This window comes from Puntigrus tetrazona, chromosome 8 (genome assembly GCF_018831695.1).
Source record: "Puntigrus tetrazona isolate hp1 chromosome 8, ASM1883169v1, whole genome shotgun sequence".
NCBI classification, from domain to species: Eukaryota; Metazoa; Chordata; class Actinopteri; order Cypriniformes; family Cyprinidae; genus Puntigrus; species Puntigrus tetrazona.
In genome coordinates this window covers 15,132,951-15,147,954 of record NC_056706.1, presented here as the reverse complement: position 1 = coordinate 15,147,954, position 15,004 = coordinate 15,132,951, and the positions used below count along the sequence as shown (strand labels likewise).

Here is a 15,004-nt window from a genome sequence, read left to right as displayed (position 1 = left end):
TCCCCGCTTTATGCCAAAAACGATAAACAGGCTGTGGTTTTATCACATAGGTGTATTTCCATTTCGCTGAAACTAACCAGAATGGTTCTAGTTCCAAAACAATGCGAGCGTGTCCTGTAATGCTAGACATTTTAGAGCTATGAAATCCTATCAATAAAACACTTTGGTTGCACTTTATTTGATCTAGAGCTGCAAATACTGACTGATACAGTTGGCATGCAATTGAAACGTCTTTTCTTTATATATTTGATGCTGGTTGTTTTTTTTTTTTTTTTTTGAACGGTAAATGTTAATATATATTCCTGATAATATATTCCGGGCTGCAAATGTTGCCTCTTAAGTAGCTACATGGTTTCATTGTCTGTGTGACCCACTTTGCTTTTCACTAATATCCAATCTGATGCTCTTTGTAAAGTAGGCTACAGTAATTGGGAAACTGGTTTTGACACAGAACAGGCTTTCTTTCGGCCAATAACAGTCTCAGACCACACACGGCCTGTTAGTCTATAGTCTATGCAAAACTACCCGAACCCTAACCACACACCCGATAGGTGATGGGGGTTCAGTGTCTTTGGTTTAAGGAAAGTAACTTACTACAGGCTGCAGAAAGACGCATTGTGGTAGTTGTGCGTCACCTGCTGGACAATAAGCGCAATTACAGTCATGTATGATTAAATTATTCTGAGACGACAGAGTTTTAACAATCATTGTTATCATTAATACGTCTTTGTCAGTACAGTATGCTTTTAAAAAAATATGCATGCAACCTTAAAATAAAAACAATTCACAATTATTATTAAACATCAAACTTGCGTGCATCCATAGTCAAATACCATCTATAATATTGGAAGGGAACATAGCCAATAGTATTAGTATTGCGTTCATTTTTAAAATATTATGACTATGTTTGCTAAATGCCATTTTTTGTTGTGCGTGCTATTCAAAAGTCCTCTCTTTTTCTATCGTTCGTTCCAGTCAAACCGCACTTGGGTTAATTACATCTAGTTAAACTGAAGGGACTGGCCCGTGAAGGGAGTCTGGATGCTGAATCGAGACATACCCAGGTAGGACGTACTGGATCATTAATAGGGGACTGCTCTTAGAGAATAACAAGATGATCGCTAATGTCGTGCTAGCCGTGTTAATTATCTGCGCGCGCTCGTCCCGAAATGCGTTAAAACGTCACAGAACGACTTTAAACACAGCCATATCTACACAGTGTATATAATATACAAACATTATAACAGAGCTAATATAAAACTTTGTGGATGAGTTCCGAGCCAGTAAAAGCGTCTTATTTATGTTATCCTTCTTTATGTTTCCCAAAAGGATTTGTTCGAAATAGCATTTTCTCCGGATGTCCAGCGCTTTATTTTAAACCCCAATATACTACAAGAAGATGTCACTGAAGTCGCACACTTATTCAACAACAACAACAAAAAAACATTTTTATTGCAAATGTAAAAAAAATAACTTAAAACGACAAAACACCAAAATATTCGAGATAACGTTCGGCTGTGCGGTTACGTCATTTCAGTGCGACAGGAGGCACTGTGGATGGCGCCATCCTCACAACGTGCGCGCTGTGTTTAGAGCCGACTGCGAACTGTTTTGATCTCACCCGGCATTGACATATTTGCGGAAGGTACGTCAACAAGAACCGCGGCTTTAGAGAATGCTCTGGTGCCTCAAAACTCCTCCAGCCGAAGTGATTTGTGATGTTAAGTACTTCACTTTGCTCCGTAGGCCGACGTGCGTGAGAGTAGAGCGTCTTTAGCCGCACAGCTACATACTAGACGTTTCTCTGCTTTTGTTCGAGTTCGGCTGTTTCATATCCCTGGGATGAATTAACATTCCGAAAGACTGGTCAAATCGACGTCGTCGGGGTGTTATGTTTAGCAGATGACAGATTTTCCATTATGATGATAAGAGTGATTGACATGTTTACATATAATCTTATGCGGTTATTATTACACCGTAACGTGTTACACACTTTTGCCATCCAGATTTCACAGATCATGTGTAATGCTTACAGCTCGACGGTTTCATACGAACGCAGGCAGAGAAGGACCTCTGACACGTTCATAATTATGCTGCTACATTTATGAATGCGTAATACACATGCATTCACGTGCACGTGGACATGTATTATTCCTGATCCGTCCACTAGTGCTGTTGTGCTGACCTACTCTTGCAGGTAGATGGGGACGTTATTTTATTATAATGCACAGTGTGCTTCGATTTTAATGCTAGTTATAGATAAAAGAAAACCATATAATTCTGTTTCATGTTGACAGTATAGTCAGTCCACATGTATGTCCACTGTCTGTCATTTAAATCTGACATGGCTTCACAGATGTAGGGATGTATTGATTGGTTGTTCGTATTTTCTGAAAGCATGTGCAGATTGATATTTCAGCCAGGCTGGTTAATCATTTGTTATATTACTGTTTGATTAGCATTGGATGATACCCATGGCCGTTTGGTCACTGAACAGTAGTGGTAATTTCTCTTATTTTGAGTTTCAAAATCTACCAATTGCTGTCAAAGCATGATAAGCGCTCATAATAAACAGTTTAAAACTAAGTTATAGCGTAACGCGTTAAATACGTACATTTAATATGAACAGTTTGTGAATTCTGCATTCAAAAGTTTTAGGTTGGTAAACTTATTTTAACTGTTGCCGAAAATACCTCTTATAGACTGCATTTATGTGATCAAAAACACAATAAAAACACTAATATTGTGACTATTTTCGTGTAATTTGTTTTCGAGGTGGCAAAACTGAAATTTTTACCTGCCGTTATTTCAGCCTTAGCGTCGTATCATCCTTCAGAAATAATTCTAATATGCTAGTTTGCTGCTCAAGAAACATTTCTTATAATCATATATTACTTTGTTGTTATTGGGAATATCGAAACCAGTTGTGCTGCTAAATATTCTTGTGGAAACTTAAGATATAGATATTTTGATGAACAAAATAACATTTATTTGAAATGCTGTCATATTTGATAATTTACTTTGCTTGCTCTTAACCCTGCTAAATTAAACGGTTAATTAAAAACCTTCACTCAACCTAAAGTTTTCAACAGTAGTGTTCAGTTGTTAAGTTCTGTTATATCGTAACATGTATCCTCTGCTCCAAAATGATTTTTTTTCATTAATGCTGTAAGCTTTGTTCGTTTTCAGCACGCAATTTTAGATGAAAACCGGGAGGCTTGTGACTCCCGTTGACTGCCAAGTAAATAACAATGTCAAGGTCCAGAAAAGTATGAAGGATATCGTCAGAATAGTCCATCTGCTGTCAGTGGTTCAAGCTGTATTTTATGAAACGACGAGAATACTTTTTGTATGCAAAGAAAATAAAGTAATGACTTATTAGTTCTTCTGACAATGTCTTTTTCTGGACCTTGACAGTGTTCAATACTTGGCAGTCAATGGGACAGTAACAAACCTCCCGGTTTTCAATCGAAATAACTTTTATTTTGTTCTGAAGATGAAATATACTTTTACAGGTTTGGAATGATGAGAGGGTGAGCGATTAATGACAGACATTCAGTTGATATATATATATATATATATATATATATATATATATATATATATAAAATACACACACGTTTCATGTATCAATGTAGAAACATGCTTTTATTCTGCCAGAATCGTTTGCTTATGACACCTGCCAGCTATTTGAACTGAGACTTGACCTTATGTCAGATTTGTCTCTTGTGGCTTTGCAATGTTTGAAACACACACACACACACATACCCACATATATATAAATATAGCTACTTCTAATCAAACTTAAATGTCATGTTTATATGTTACAGTACCTCAAATCCACATGACATTCTGCTCAAGCACCTGAACCTAAAGCAAGATCCTTTGACCTTTTTTGTTGGAGTAAACAATCGTTTTCTGTCCTTTTCCCAGATCTGAACTTAGATTCTAGCCTATAGCATGTGATCTGACGTATACATGAAGGCACTCGGCTTAAAAATCTTATAGTAGTATTATATTATTAAACACAAAGACTGTTATGTTATCGTTCATTTGAATTCAGATGAGATGTGTGCACCAAAGATGGAGTGCTTGGGTCTTTACTCACAAGATTGCCTGAAACGAACAAATCCCAGCTGCCCCCTTCCGCTTGAAACACCTTTGTACATGCTTGCAGTGTAGTTGCACTTATCGCTCTAATAACTATGAGTTTGTACTTCAAGCATTGCTTACAACCGTGTATTCTTTCTGTAGCACGCTCATAATTGGAAATGCACAGCATCTGTGCTTTATTTACCAGTGATGGGGAAAAAATGGGACTAATTTCTGTCACAGCATGGATGCCATTTAACCAGCAACTTTCTGTTTGTCCATGAGATGGGAAACCTCTAAAGCCATCTGCTGTACTAGTCTTGTTTTTGGCATCATTCGGGACAGGTCGCTGGAAAAACAGTGTCAGTTTATGTTTTGCACAAATAGGGGGCACAGTTGCACAGCTAAGGTTTCCAACTTCGTTTTCCTGGATGAAATGAACAAGTCTGGTTTTGTCGATGCTGATTTTAGTATGATATTCTCCAGGATTTTAGGAAAAGCTGACAGAACTGTCTTTGAACCATTAGGTTTCTTTTCATGCATTTCAAACATAAACATTTAATTTTTGACTCGTTGTGGTTGGGATTTCTGCTTATTTGCGGTAACATGATCTAGCTGCCAAAGTTACTTTTTTCCTCTATTCAAAAAAGAAATATTTTCTAACAATATACACTGTGCCTCAAAAGGTTTACTCAGTGTATTTAATTTTTTTTTTTTTTTTTTTTTTTTTTTTTTTTTTTTTAAAGAAATGTAAATGTTATTCAACAAGGATATGTTAAATTGATAGGAAGTGGTATCAAAAATATTTGGCAGCATAGCTCTTGTTAACATTGATAATTCTAATTCTAAATCTGTATATTAAAATTATTTCTGAAGGATCATGTGACACTGTAGTCTAATAGCTGATGGAAATTCAGTGTTGCATCACAGAAATAAAATATATTTAAAATTATTTTGAAATATAAACCATTATTGTATATTGTTATAACATTTTGCAATACTACTTTCTGTATTTTTATCAAATAAATGCAGCATTGATGAGCATAAGAGACTGCTTACTGGAATGGTTGTGTATGTATATATATATATATATATATATATATATATATATATATATATATATATATATATATATATATATATATATGTGTATATATATATATATGTGTGTATATATTAAAAACCCATAAATTGTGAGAGTGTGTTAAGATTTTTAAAGGTATTACAATCTAAATAATTTACTTAAATTATAATTATATAACTTTTTGATTAAATAAAATCAGCCTTGGTGAGCATAAGGGATATCTTTTTAAAACATTAGGAAATCTGACTGACCTCAAATATTTGAATGGTAGATTAAATATAATGTTCTGTTATATTCAGTGGTAATGTGATGTGCTGTTATAAATATAAATATAGATCCACATGCTGACCATGTCACATTATATTTGAGATATCAGTATGTATGTATTTGTGCATTTTTAAATAAGTACGGGGTGTGTAGTTAAAGTGTGGTATGTAACAAACTCCAGTGTTATCCTAATGTTTCCTAAAAGCAAAGGACAGCAGAATGGGTAGCAATTCTAGCAATGAGTTGTCAGGATTCCAGTCTATTAAGATAATAAATGAGCTATATTGTGTTCTCTGTTTGTGTCTGCAGCTTTACCTAATGGACATCCAGAGCGCCAGCTCAGTGGTGCTGCAGGCTTTGACCCAGGCCACCAGTCAGGACACAGCTGTGCTGAAGCCTGCGGAGGAGCAGCTTCGCCAATGGGAGACCCAGCCTGGCTTCTACTCGGTGCTGCTGGTGAGAATCCGCTGCATACAGCCACAATATGAGCAGTTCAGTGGTGCAACAGTACAAAGTAAAAGTCAGAATGAAGCCTTTTCTCTTTTTTTAAATTTTTATTTTATTATGTCAGCTGGGGCTTGCGGCATGCCAAAAGTACCTTTAAAAATAAAGTTCTGTTACAGGTGTTTGTATATTAAAATTGGCTTATCTAGTCAGATTTGTTTTACTGCTTTGTTTTTTTTTTTCTTAAATCAGGTATTACATAATTTAAAGGCGTTTTTTGTACTGATGTCCGACTTGTAAGCTTGTTGAAAACAAAACAAACGAATGACCGTCATATGTTGATGTGTGTCTAAAAAATTTTTTAAGTCGCTAAATTGTTTATGGTTTTGGTCATATTTTGTTAATATCACCCCTGGAGCTAGACACCACAAGAGTCTGCATAACAATTAGTTTCCCCTCGGAGGCATTAAATAATCATCTTGGCTTGAGTACAGACAACCACAGCACAAAAGTCTGATCCATTTCATCCATCTTCTGCTTCTAACCTGCTGCATATTTCCACTGAGGGTAGAACAGTAATCTGGTCATGTCTGGTGTGTAGTAACTTTTAAACTTAATGCAAGCAAACACACACACACACACACACACACACACACACAGTGAGCACATTTACATGCACACCAGTAAACTGATAACTTTCAAAAATCAGCTTATTAAAATAATCACATCAGTAACCTGAAAACACGAGTAAGCTGCGTTTTACATGACTTTATTAGCAAATCATTTTATTTCCCTGTAATTATGTCAAAATATAGTCATCTGACTCTTGAGTATTCTATATGTTGTTAGTTGTGATGTTAAATAAAGCTTTCATCATGTCAGCCTGTATATTATGCTCACATGCAGTTATAAATGCAGGGTTTTGACTGAACCATTTCTACTTCTGCAAAAAGTCGAGAAGCTCTTAAATCTGCGTTAACGATGTGTTCCTGTCACACACGCGCACTTCAAAAGGCTGACAGAAAGCAGGTTATTGCGTTTACATGTGGCACGAAATCGGGGTAAGAGGCAAAAATCTACCCGTGACGAGCGGTTTATGCCGACACTGTTTATGACTTTGCTCAGATAAAAGAAAACGGCTTACTGCTTTTACATAACCGTGTGCATTTTAGACGCATGTGAACGTGCTCGATGTTATTGAAGTGTGATTTTAATACTGCAAAATAGAATTTAAAAAAATAATAATTTGCAAACCTTCAGTACTTACTAGTGTTTGTTGTTTTCTTGTTCAGTCTTTTCTTGCAGTGTGATGTCATTAGGGAATTAGATGTTGTTGCTTAAAGGGATATTAAAATATTCATATGATAAAGTAATATAAAAATATAGTAATTCATTTAAAGTAATAGTTCACCCAAAAATGAAAATGAATTACTCTCATTTTCACTTAAGACTATTATGCATCTTTGGAGCAAATTAAATATTTTTGCTGAATAAAACCATCATTTTTGTTTTCTTTGTGCACAAAGAGTGTTCTCAAAGCTTTATAATATTGCAGTTGAGCCACTGATGATATATGGACTTTTTTTATTGATGTCATTACTACTTTTCTGGGTCTTGAATGTGGCCGTTGGATTGCTGTCTATGCATGATCAGAAAGCTCTCAGATTTTATCGAAAATACAGCATACCCTCATAAATAAATAATGACAGGAATCAATTTTTAGTGTGAAGGATCCCAAAAATGAGTTAACAGTATTTAGTTTTAAAATGCAAAATTCACCTTTATTGTGAATAAAGGTGTAAATACACCTTTATTACACCTTTTACTTTATTGTGAAATTAAATGTATCGGTATGGTATTCCATATTTTTTAAAAATAGTTTCTTAATATTTTTTTTCAAATATGTCAAGGTATATGATGGGCACTTGAAAATGTGGCGCATAGTAGAAATGACCCTTGTGGTTTTTTTGGCCGCTGGGCCGTGACATTGAGGGAGATTTTGTTGGAGCCTCATCCACCTGAGCTTGTGGACCGACATCCTCACCAGATGGCCATTAGCTGTCATGACTCATTTTGCAATTCATGCCATGCCACTGTTTTATTTATGAGCACTTTTCTTACAAAATAAAATAAGAAATGAAGCTTTTTAAACCAACGAAGTATGCAGCAGTTCTTAAGGGATGTCATGTGCTGCCAGTGATGACGAACCGAACAACACCGGTCTAAGTGGTCCAGGAGGGCATTGATTTTTGCATACTGAATCCAAATCATTTTCATAATAATATGCAGTTCATGCAATTAATTTTTTTCGTCCTCCGCACTGGCACATTGAGCTAATTTATTTGAAATGTGAAATTAATATTTGAAACTTCGTACTGGTTGCAGATGAATTAGTAATGACCTTTGAGCTGCTCGGAGGTTAAATGCTTCCGAACACAAGGCGTATCATTCTGTTACATGTCATGGCTTATCTCCTCGCAAACACCCTGAATTCTTGATTTTTGTCATTAGAAGTGAACTTTTTGGGGGTAAAATCTGGGCACCTTTCAGAGTCTGAACAAAAGCAGATGGGGAGGACATTTAAACCGCTTTGTAGTGTTTACGGTGGAGATTGTGCTCTCTCCCGGGGCATGGTATTTTTTGGTTTGAGCATTAGTTTTCATTGGCAGGAAGAGCAGAGGGCCGATTAAAGACTGGGGTCAGTACCAGTAAATAAAATTCCACCACTTTTCATGCAGTTTAATAAAACAAATATAATATAACAAGTTATTCGTGAGTTAAACGGAAGTAGTGACTTTTGTTGTTCACAATAAGATCCGTAACACGCATTTAGAAATTGATAGACAGCTTCAATATAGACAGTCAGTATATAATATACATATTTCGTACTTCTTTCTCAATTCCTGATCAAACACCTAGCATGTGATATCTATGCTAAGCTGGTGAGTTAAGATGTTGTAACTTCATTTGAGCTATAATGTTCAGTAATATTATATGATTTAAACATCTTTTAGAATAAATGGCCTGTAAAGTAATTTTCTATCTTCTCTAATCTGGCGGTAAATAAATAACCATAAAAAGGTCCAAAGGGATTTTTTTCCCCCAGAAAAATTATGTTTAAAGGAATGCCATGATACAATACAAAACTTTAGGTCAGCCAGAACAAAAGAAATTTAGTTTGTAGGCTAAAAGCTGTTAGAGTGAGCATCAGTACATCTTTTAACCATTGGTGGCGCTAGTAGGTTTAAAAAGTCAGACCCAAAATTGTAATAATTCATCCAACGTTGCTCATTTTGGCCTTCTCATGGATTTTTAAATTAAGAGTGCAATTACAAATGGGTTCAAACTGAGAGTACAGATTAAAGAAATAGTGGGCACAGTTTATCAGACTTAAAAAAAACAACTCATACACGGCCTTAGGCCAGCTCTGTACTTGTGACATCCCTATTCAGAACCAAACAAATCTGCAGGATTTGCAGTAATGCCCGTTTCTGCTCTTGTGGTTGTGTATGACTAAATCTTCTCTTGTTCTTTTAGAGAATGAGGTGTCTGTGGACCCTCAGGCCTGGCCAGTACAACCCCCCTCGTCCCCCGAGGGGGGCTCAGCAGCGCCCGTGTTGTCATACAGCACTGGCTATGGTGGTGTAGATGTCCTCTCAAATCCTTTAAGCCTTCAAACTTGGCACGGGCTCCTTCGTTATTGAGGTTTAGCATGAAATAGGATTGCAAAGGAACGGAACACAATCCTACGTATCAGCAGACTTTTTTTTTTCCCTTCAATGGTTTCTGCAGGCATCGACTTCGACTGCGGGGCTATAAGAATGTCTGTCACGTCCCATCAGCCTCTCTTATCTGTTTGTATTTGAGCCAACCTGCTGTCACTCGGTCTGTCACCCAAAGAAATCAGCCTGATTTGTATGGACTCGCATTTAGCTTATTTGTCTACCCAAATGGTGCTTTCGCTGACCTTGAGGTGAATTAGCGGAGGCGGCGGGTCCATTTTTTTCAGAGTCATGTTTACTTGTCAGCTGTCTATTGATATGATATTCACCCGTCGCATTTTGAAAGCAATAAGTGTCTGTTTGCGTCACAGAGCCGTCTTCTCTGCTCTTGTTTTTGCATGCGACCGAGATTTCTTCTTCACGATTATCCTTGGTAATTTATTACACTGCTCATCGTCTTGTGTAGGAAATGGGACTCTGTATGAACTCTTATCTGGCAAAGTGGTATGAGCCCTGGTCTCTGAGAAGCCGAGTGTGGAGGTTTGGGGGTTTGGTGGCCCTGCGTCAGAGCCTGAAGGAGATGCTCCCTCTTGAACGCAGCTGCTACTACATATTTATCAATGAGCATTAGCTTTCCTTGGCCTGCTTCTCGCTCCCCACGCTCTTATTCCGGACGTGGCATGCTGGATTAAACCTCGAAACTCACTCCACTGTGGAATAGCCTTTAATTATTCAGTATTAGACTTTAGCCTAACCTAACTTGCCTCTCCTCAGGAAATGCCATCGACTTTTTTTCTGCATTGTTGCGTATTTTTAAAGGTGACGTCTGTGCATTCTGTGCCGCCAGTGACTTTTTAAAAATTACTTTTCATTTTATTTTTTTTTAAATAAAAATAAGCAGATTCCCTTTATCTGCCAAAAGTTGGGAGGCCAGTGTTCTTCTACACCATTGTTCAATTTTATTTATTTATTTGAAATAAATTATTAATAATTCAGCAAGTTAACTCAGTTAGTCAGAGGTGACAGTAAAGACATTTGTATTGTTGCAAAATGTTTTTTTCATTCTTTATTTCCACAGAAATATTATTTTCATTGTTGCAATGTTGCAAATTTCTTGAACTACAAATTAGCATATTAGAATTATTTCTGAAGTGGAGTAATGATGCTGAACTTTGCCATCTGAGGAATAAATCCCATTTTAATGTGTATAAAGCAGTTTAAAATACATTACCTACCCCAAACTTGTTGCAATCCATATGGTGGATTATATTTATAGAATGAAGTATGACGATTCAACTTCAAAAGTTTTATAGTTTGATTTCTCACATTTTCTCTTTGGTCTTGTTCAGAGCATCTTCAATAATCACATGCTGGACGTCAATGTGAGGTGGCTAGCTGTCCTTTATTTCAAGAATGGTATTGATCGCTACTGGAGAAGAGTTGCACCCCAGTAAGTACATCTGATTCTTCATCGCCATTTCTAGACTTTTCTATCAAGGTTGATTCTTTAACTGAGAAATGAACATGATGTTCATTTCAGAAATGTCTTCATCGCCCACATAGAGCCATTATCCCATTTATGTCAAAGCAGACCAGAAAAATCTCAATCTAATGACTAATAACAGCCCATTGAAGAAATCAGGGTTTAATGTAAAATTACTTAGTTATTTTTTTTGTTTCTTTGTTACAGTGATGTCTGCATTATTGACCTTAGTTAAAAAAATGAATGCCTTTTGGAACAGCAGAGATGAAAAAATCCAGGTTCCATTCAAAATGTTTCATTCGAAAGGCTTTTTGTTTTGTATTTGAACACCCAGAAGTGACTAACCCTTTATAATAGGCATATTTATTTAACAGGACAGCATTTTGTCTTTGTATCCTAATTGTAAATGCAAAACACTGCATAAATGCAGAGGGATATATCATTTCTACCACCGTTGTTTGCTTTATTCTGTCCTCTAGTTGTTTCATAAATTTTATCTGTCATTCAGTCTAGCTGGCATTTTATTGTTGAATATAAAACTAAAACGGGTATTGATTTTATTGAAATGATCTAAATTCTAATGATCTAAAATTTCATAAAAGGTTTCAAACATTCCAAATTCAGAACAATCTCAGACTGCGTTCAAGTTTTATGACTGGCTAACGTCTGTGGGCAGTGCATGCTTTTTTTTTGTTTGTTTGTGTTGACAGAGCCTCGGGCGATATGATGCAGTAAGTGTTGTTTCTCAGGCATCTATTTCAGTGTTTTCTGTCAGGTCGAATGTTATGTATGTTCTGGTTGTTCAGAAATACTGCTTGTGGCATTTACAAAGTTATATTTGTGTGGTATTAATACGTTATGGGTTTTTTTTTATGTGTGTCATACACAAATCCATAACGACATAATTAAATCACAACTAAAACATGTGAGGTATTGGTTTCTGTCTCTCATGCCATTGGCTCCATTAATTGAATTATTGGAAGTTCTATTCATGAGCACATAAAAAAACATCAATACAAGGACCTGCGGAGTCGATACAGTATCGTGAGAACAGGAACGACGATATAATATTGTTTGAGATGGGACAGTTCTAGTATTGAGGGCCGAGCGTAGCTAACTGCTGCTCTTAAAAAGCCTTTGTCTGGTTGTTCTGTGGTTTTGTCCTCCAGCGCACAGAGGTGACAGACCAGCCGATTTAGAGAGACTCGTACTTTAGTGCTTCTGTCACCTGCGGCCTCCGGTGAACGTCTAATTAATTTGAGGCTGTTGCCCTGCTGTAATTCACAGAAACTCTTCAGTCAAATTCTGGTTAGCGAGTGACCCGCTGGAGATTTTGGCTCTGTTGAACAAAAGTGCTCAGTCCTCAGTGGTGTACTAGGTTAAAAGGGTGCGATTTTTCTCTCTGCCAGCTTAGAACAATCTGTACCCGTGTTTTAAATCCATTGTTGCTGTACAGCATTTCACACGAAACAACTGAGAAATGAGAAGAATTCAGTACAAAAGCTTGAGGTCTATAACGCTTTATTTTTTAAGTATATTTAAAAAGTCTATTATGCACTTAAACGTTTTTTTTATTTTTTTGTCTGTTTGTTAAACCAAAAATAAAGAAAACATCTGTTTTCTGTTCTGTGTTTTAAAATGAAATTTCATTTTGTTATTGCCAGTGTTACGCTGCTTAATATTTTGTGTCTATTTCAGTAAAATTTGATATGCCTGTAGATTTAAACCTTACTGAACTTTTGCACAGCGGTGTGATTATCTGTTTCTGTTTCACACTTTGCTTAAAGTGTGCCTATTAAAAATAAATGTCGCTTGTATTGATATTTTTTTTCCTAATGCTGTGACATTCATACATTTTTAAAATTGGCCTGAGAGACCAAATACATGTTTAAATATTTAAATCTCTTTCTGTCTCTCTCTGTCTTCTCAAGTGCTCTCTCAGAAGAAGAGAAGTCATCTCTCCGTGCTGGACTCATCACTAATTTTAACGAGCCGGTCAACCAGGTTGGTGTACACACACAGTTATACACCCACACATGCACACATGACGAGAAATGCAGTTCATTCCCTGACCATATGCTCTACCCGTCCTGTTTATGATCAGTCATCCAATAAAACGAACTATCAGACGTGATTGAGTACCATTAAACTCCTCTGTTTTTGTGGGCAAGAGTCTGATCTGTGATTCTAGTGAAAGATCAATGGGCCTGGAGTCGAAAAGCACTTAAAGTCTGTGCTGTAATGTGTTGTTGAGCAATCCTGGAGACATTGATTTTTTTTTCTTCTTGTTTTATACAGTGCATTAATTTGACCCTTGAGTTTGAATCATACTAAGAAAATCTATTATAATAAAGAGGTGGGACATCCATGGATTTGAATCAACATCTGCTGCTCTTACAATAAAAGTAGATGTTTCATTTTTAGATACAGCTTTAACCGAGGTAGTAATCGATGAGCTTAGGTTAAATGGAACGCAACACTTTGATTATGGAGGCTGTTGCTTTTGAGGGATTGTGGACAGTAAGCAATTAAATTGGCAATTTAAAAACAGAAAAACAGTACTTTTGAACATCAATTTATCATAATATTTTTCTCATTTGTTCTGCACAGCTTTTGCTTGGTATTACACAATATTGGTTTATTATTGGCTAATGACTGTGCTCAATTCTTGTTGTGGAGTAATGTCACAGATACATGAATATTAATTGTAGGCTTAAATGTGCTTTCTTATTATAGACCGGGCCAGACACTGGGCGAATAGCTAGAGACTTGCATACATTAGTGGACGAAGTGGATGTAGCACACAAACACTGCCCTGTTATTTCCATATTGGATGCAGCGAAAGTAAATTTAAAAATAAATTACAGGAATAAATAGTGAAGGGTACTGCAAAAAGTTGCAGTAATATTAGTGTATTATAAACATGTATTCATGCGATTATTTGGGAGCTTAGCTGGAACGGTGCAATGGTAGCAAAACCAAGGTCACGGCAAGTTCAGTTCTCAAGAAACACATCATACATTCAATGCACCGGAAGTTGATGAATGTTAATGGTGAAATATATTTGGAGATGTACAGAATGTAGCACTAATTATTCGTGTTGCTCCAAAACGGATAACTTGAATGGAATATTTTGATCTAATTTGCAATTGTGATCTTAACTGCTGTGTTATTTGCACTGAGATAATCAGATTACTGCTCATGAAAACAGTTGTGCATCACGTACATATACATGCACAGTTTTTCCAATGAAATTATTAGTGGGTGATGAACATTGTACTTTATATAATATTTTGGTTTCATGTAAAAATGGTGTAAAAAGTAATATATGCTAAATTATAAGTCTCCTTCTTCATTACAGCCACAATGTCAAAGAGATTTAATTGCTGTAATTGCCGCTTTAATGGTGGTAACACTTCTGCGTTTATGCATATCGGATTAATTAATTTAATTAAAATGGTTAATTAAAATCTCATAACCATTTAAGACGTGTTTGAAAGGGCTAAATGCCCACAGGAAGTGATGACTGTTACTTCAATAGTCATTCATTTCATATTTAAATGGATATTGATGTATTCACAGCCAGCTGTGAAATCTGCTGCTGGATTTGTCCTTGAAATGTAGCTTTCGAACTGCAGATCGCCACACAGATAGCAGTGCTGATCGCTAAGGTGGCGCGTCTGGACTGTCCTCGGCAGTGGCCCGAGCTCATCCCTATTCTGCTGGAGTCTGTGAAAGTTCAGGACAGCCTTCAGCAGCACCGAGCCCTGCTCACCTTCTACCACGTCACCAAGACTCTGGCCTCCAAACGCCTCGCCACTGATCGGAGACTCTTTCAGGATGTGAGTAGAGCACCCATGTCTTATTTCCTGCTCAGCCTTTTCCTTATTAAAATTAAATAGATAAATGTAG

At 36.5% G+C, this 15,004-nt stretch overlaps 1 protein-coding gene across 1 annotated transcript in view; it reads left to right on the top strand.

Moving 5' to 3' along the window:
• The first annotated feature begins 1,527 nt into the window (after positions 1-1,527).
• Positions 1,528-15,004, top strand: part of ipo11 (importin 11) — a 120,338-nt gene continuing 106,861 nt past the window's right edge. Inside the window, exons 1-5 of the mRNA XM_043247120.1 lie at positions 1,528-1,645; positions 5,753-5,899; positions 10,959-11,059; positions 13,024-13,096; positions 14,731-14,934. Coding sequence (XP_043103055.1) covers positions 5,762-5,899; positions 10,959-11,059; positions 13,024-13,096; positions 14,731-14,934 — 516 coding nt within the window. The 5' untranslated portion in view covers positions 1,528-1,645; positions 5,753-5,761. The remainder of the gene's footprint in view (positions 1,646-5,752; positions 5,900-10,958; positions 11,060-13,023; positions 13,097-14,730; positions 14,935-15,004) is intronic.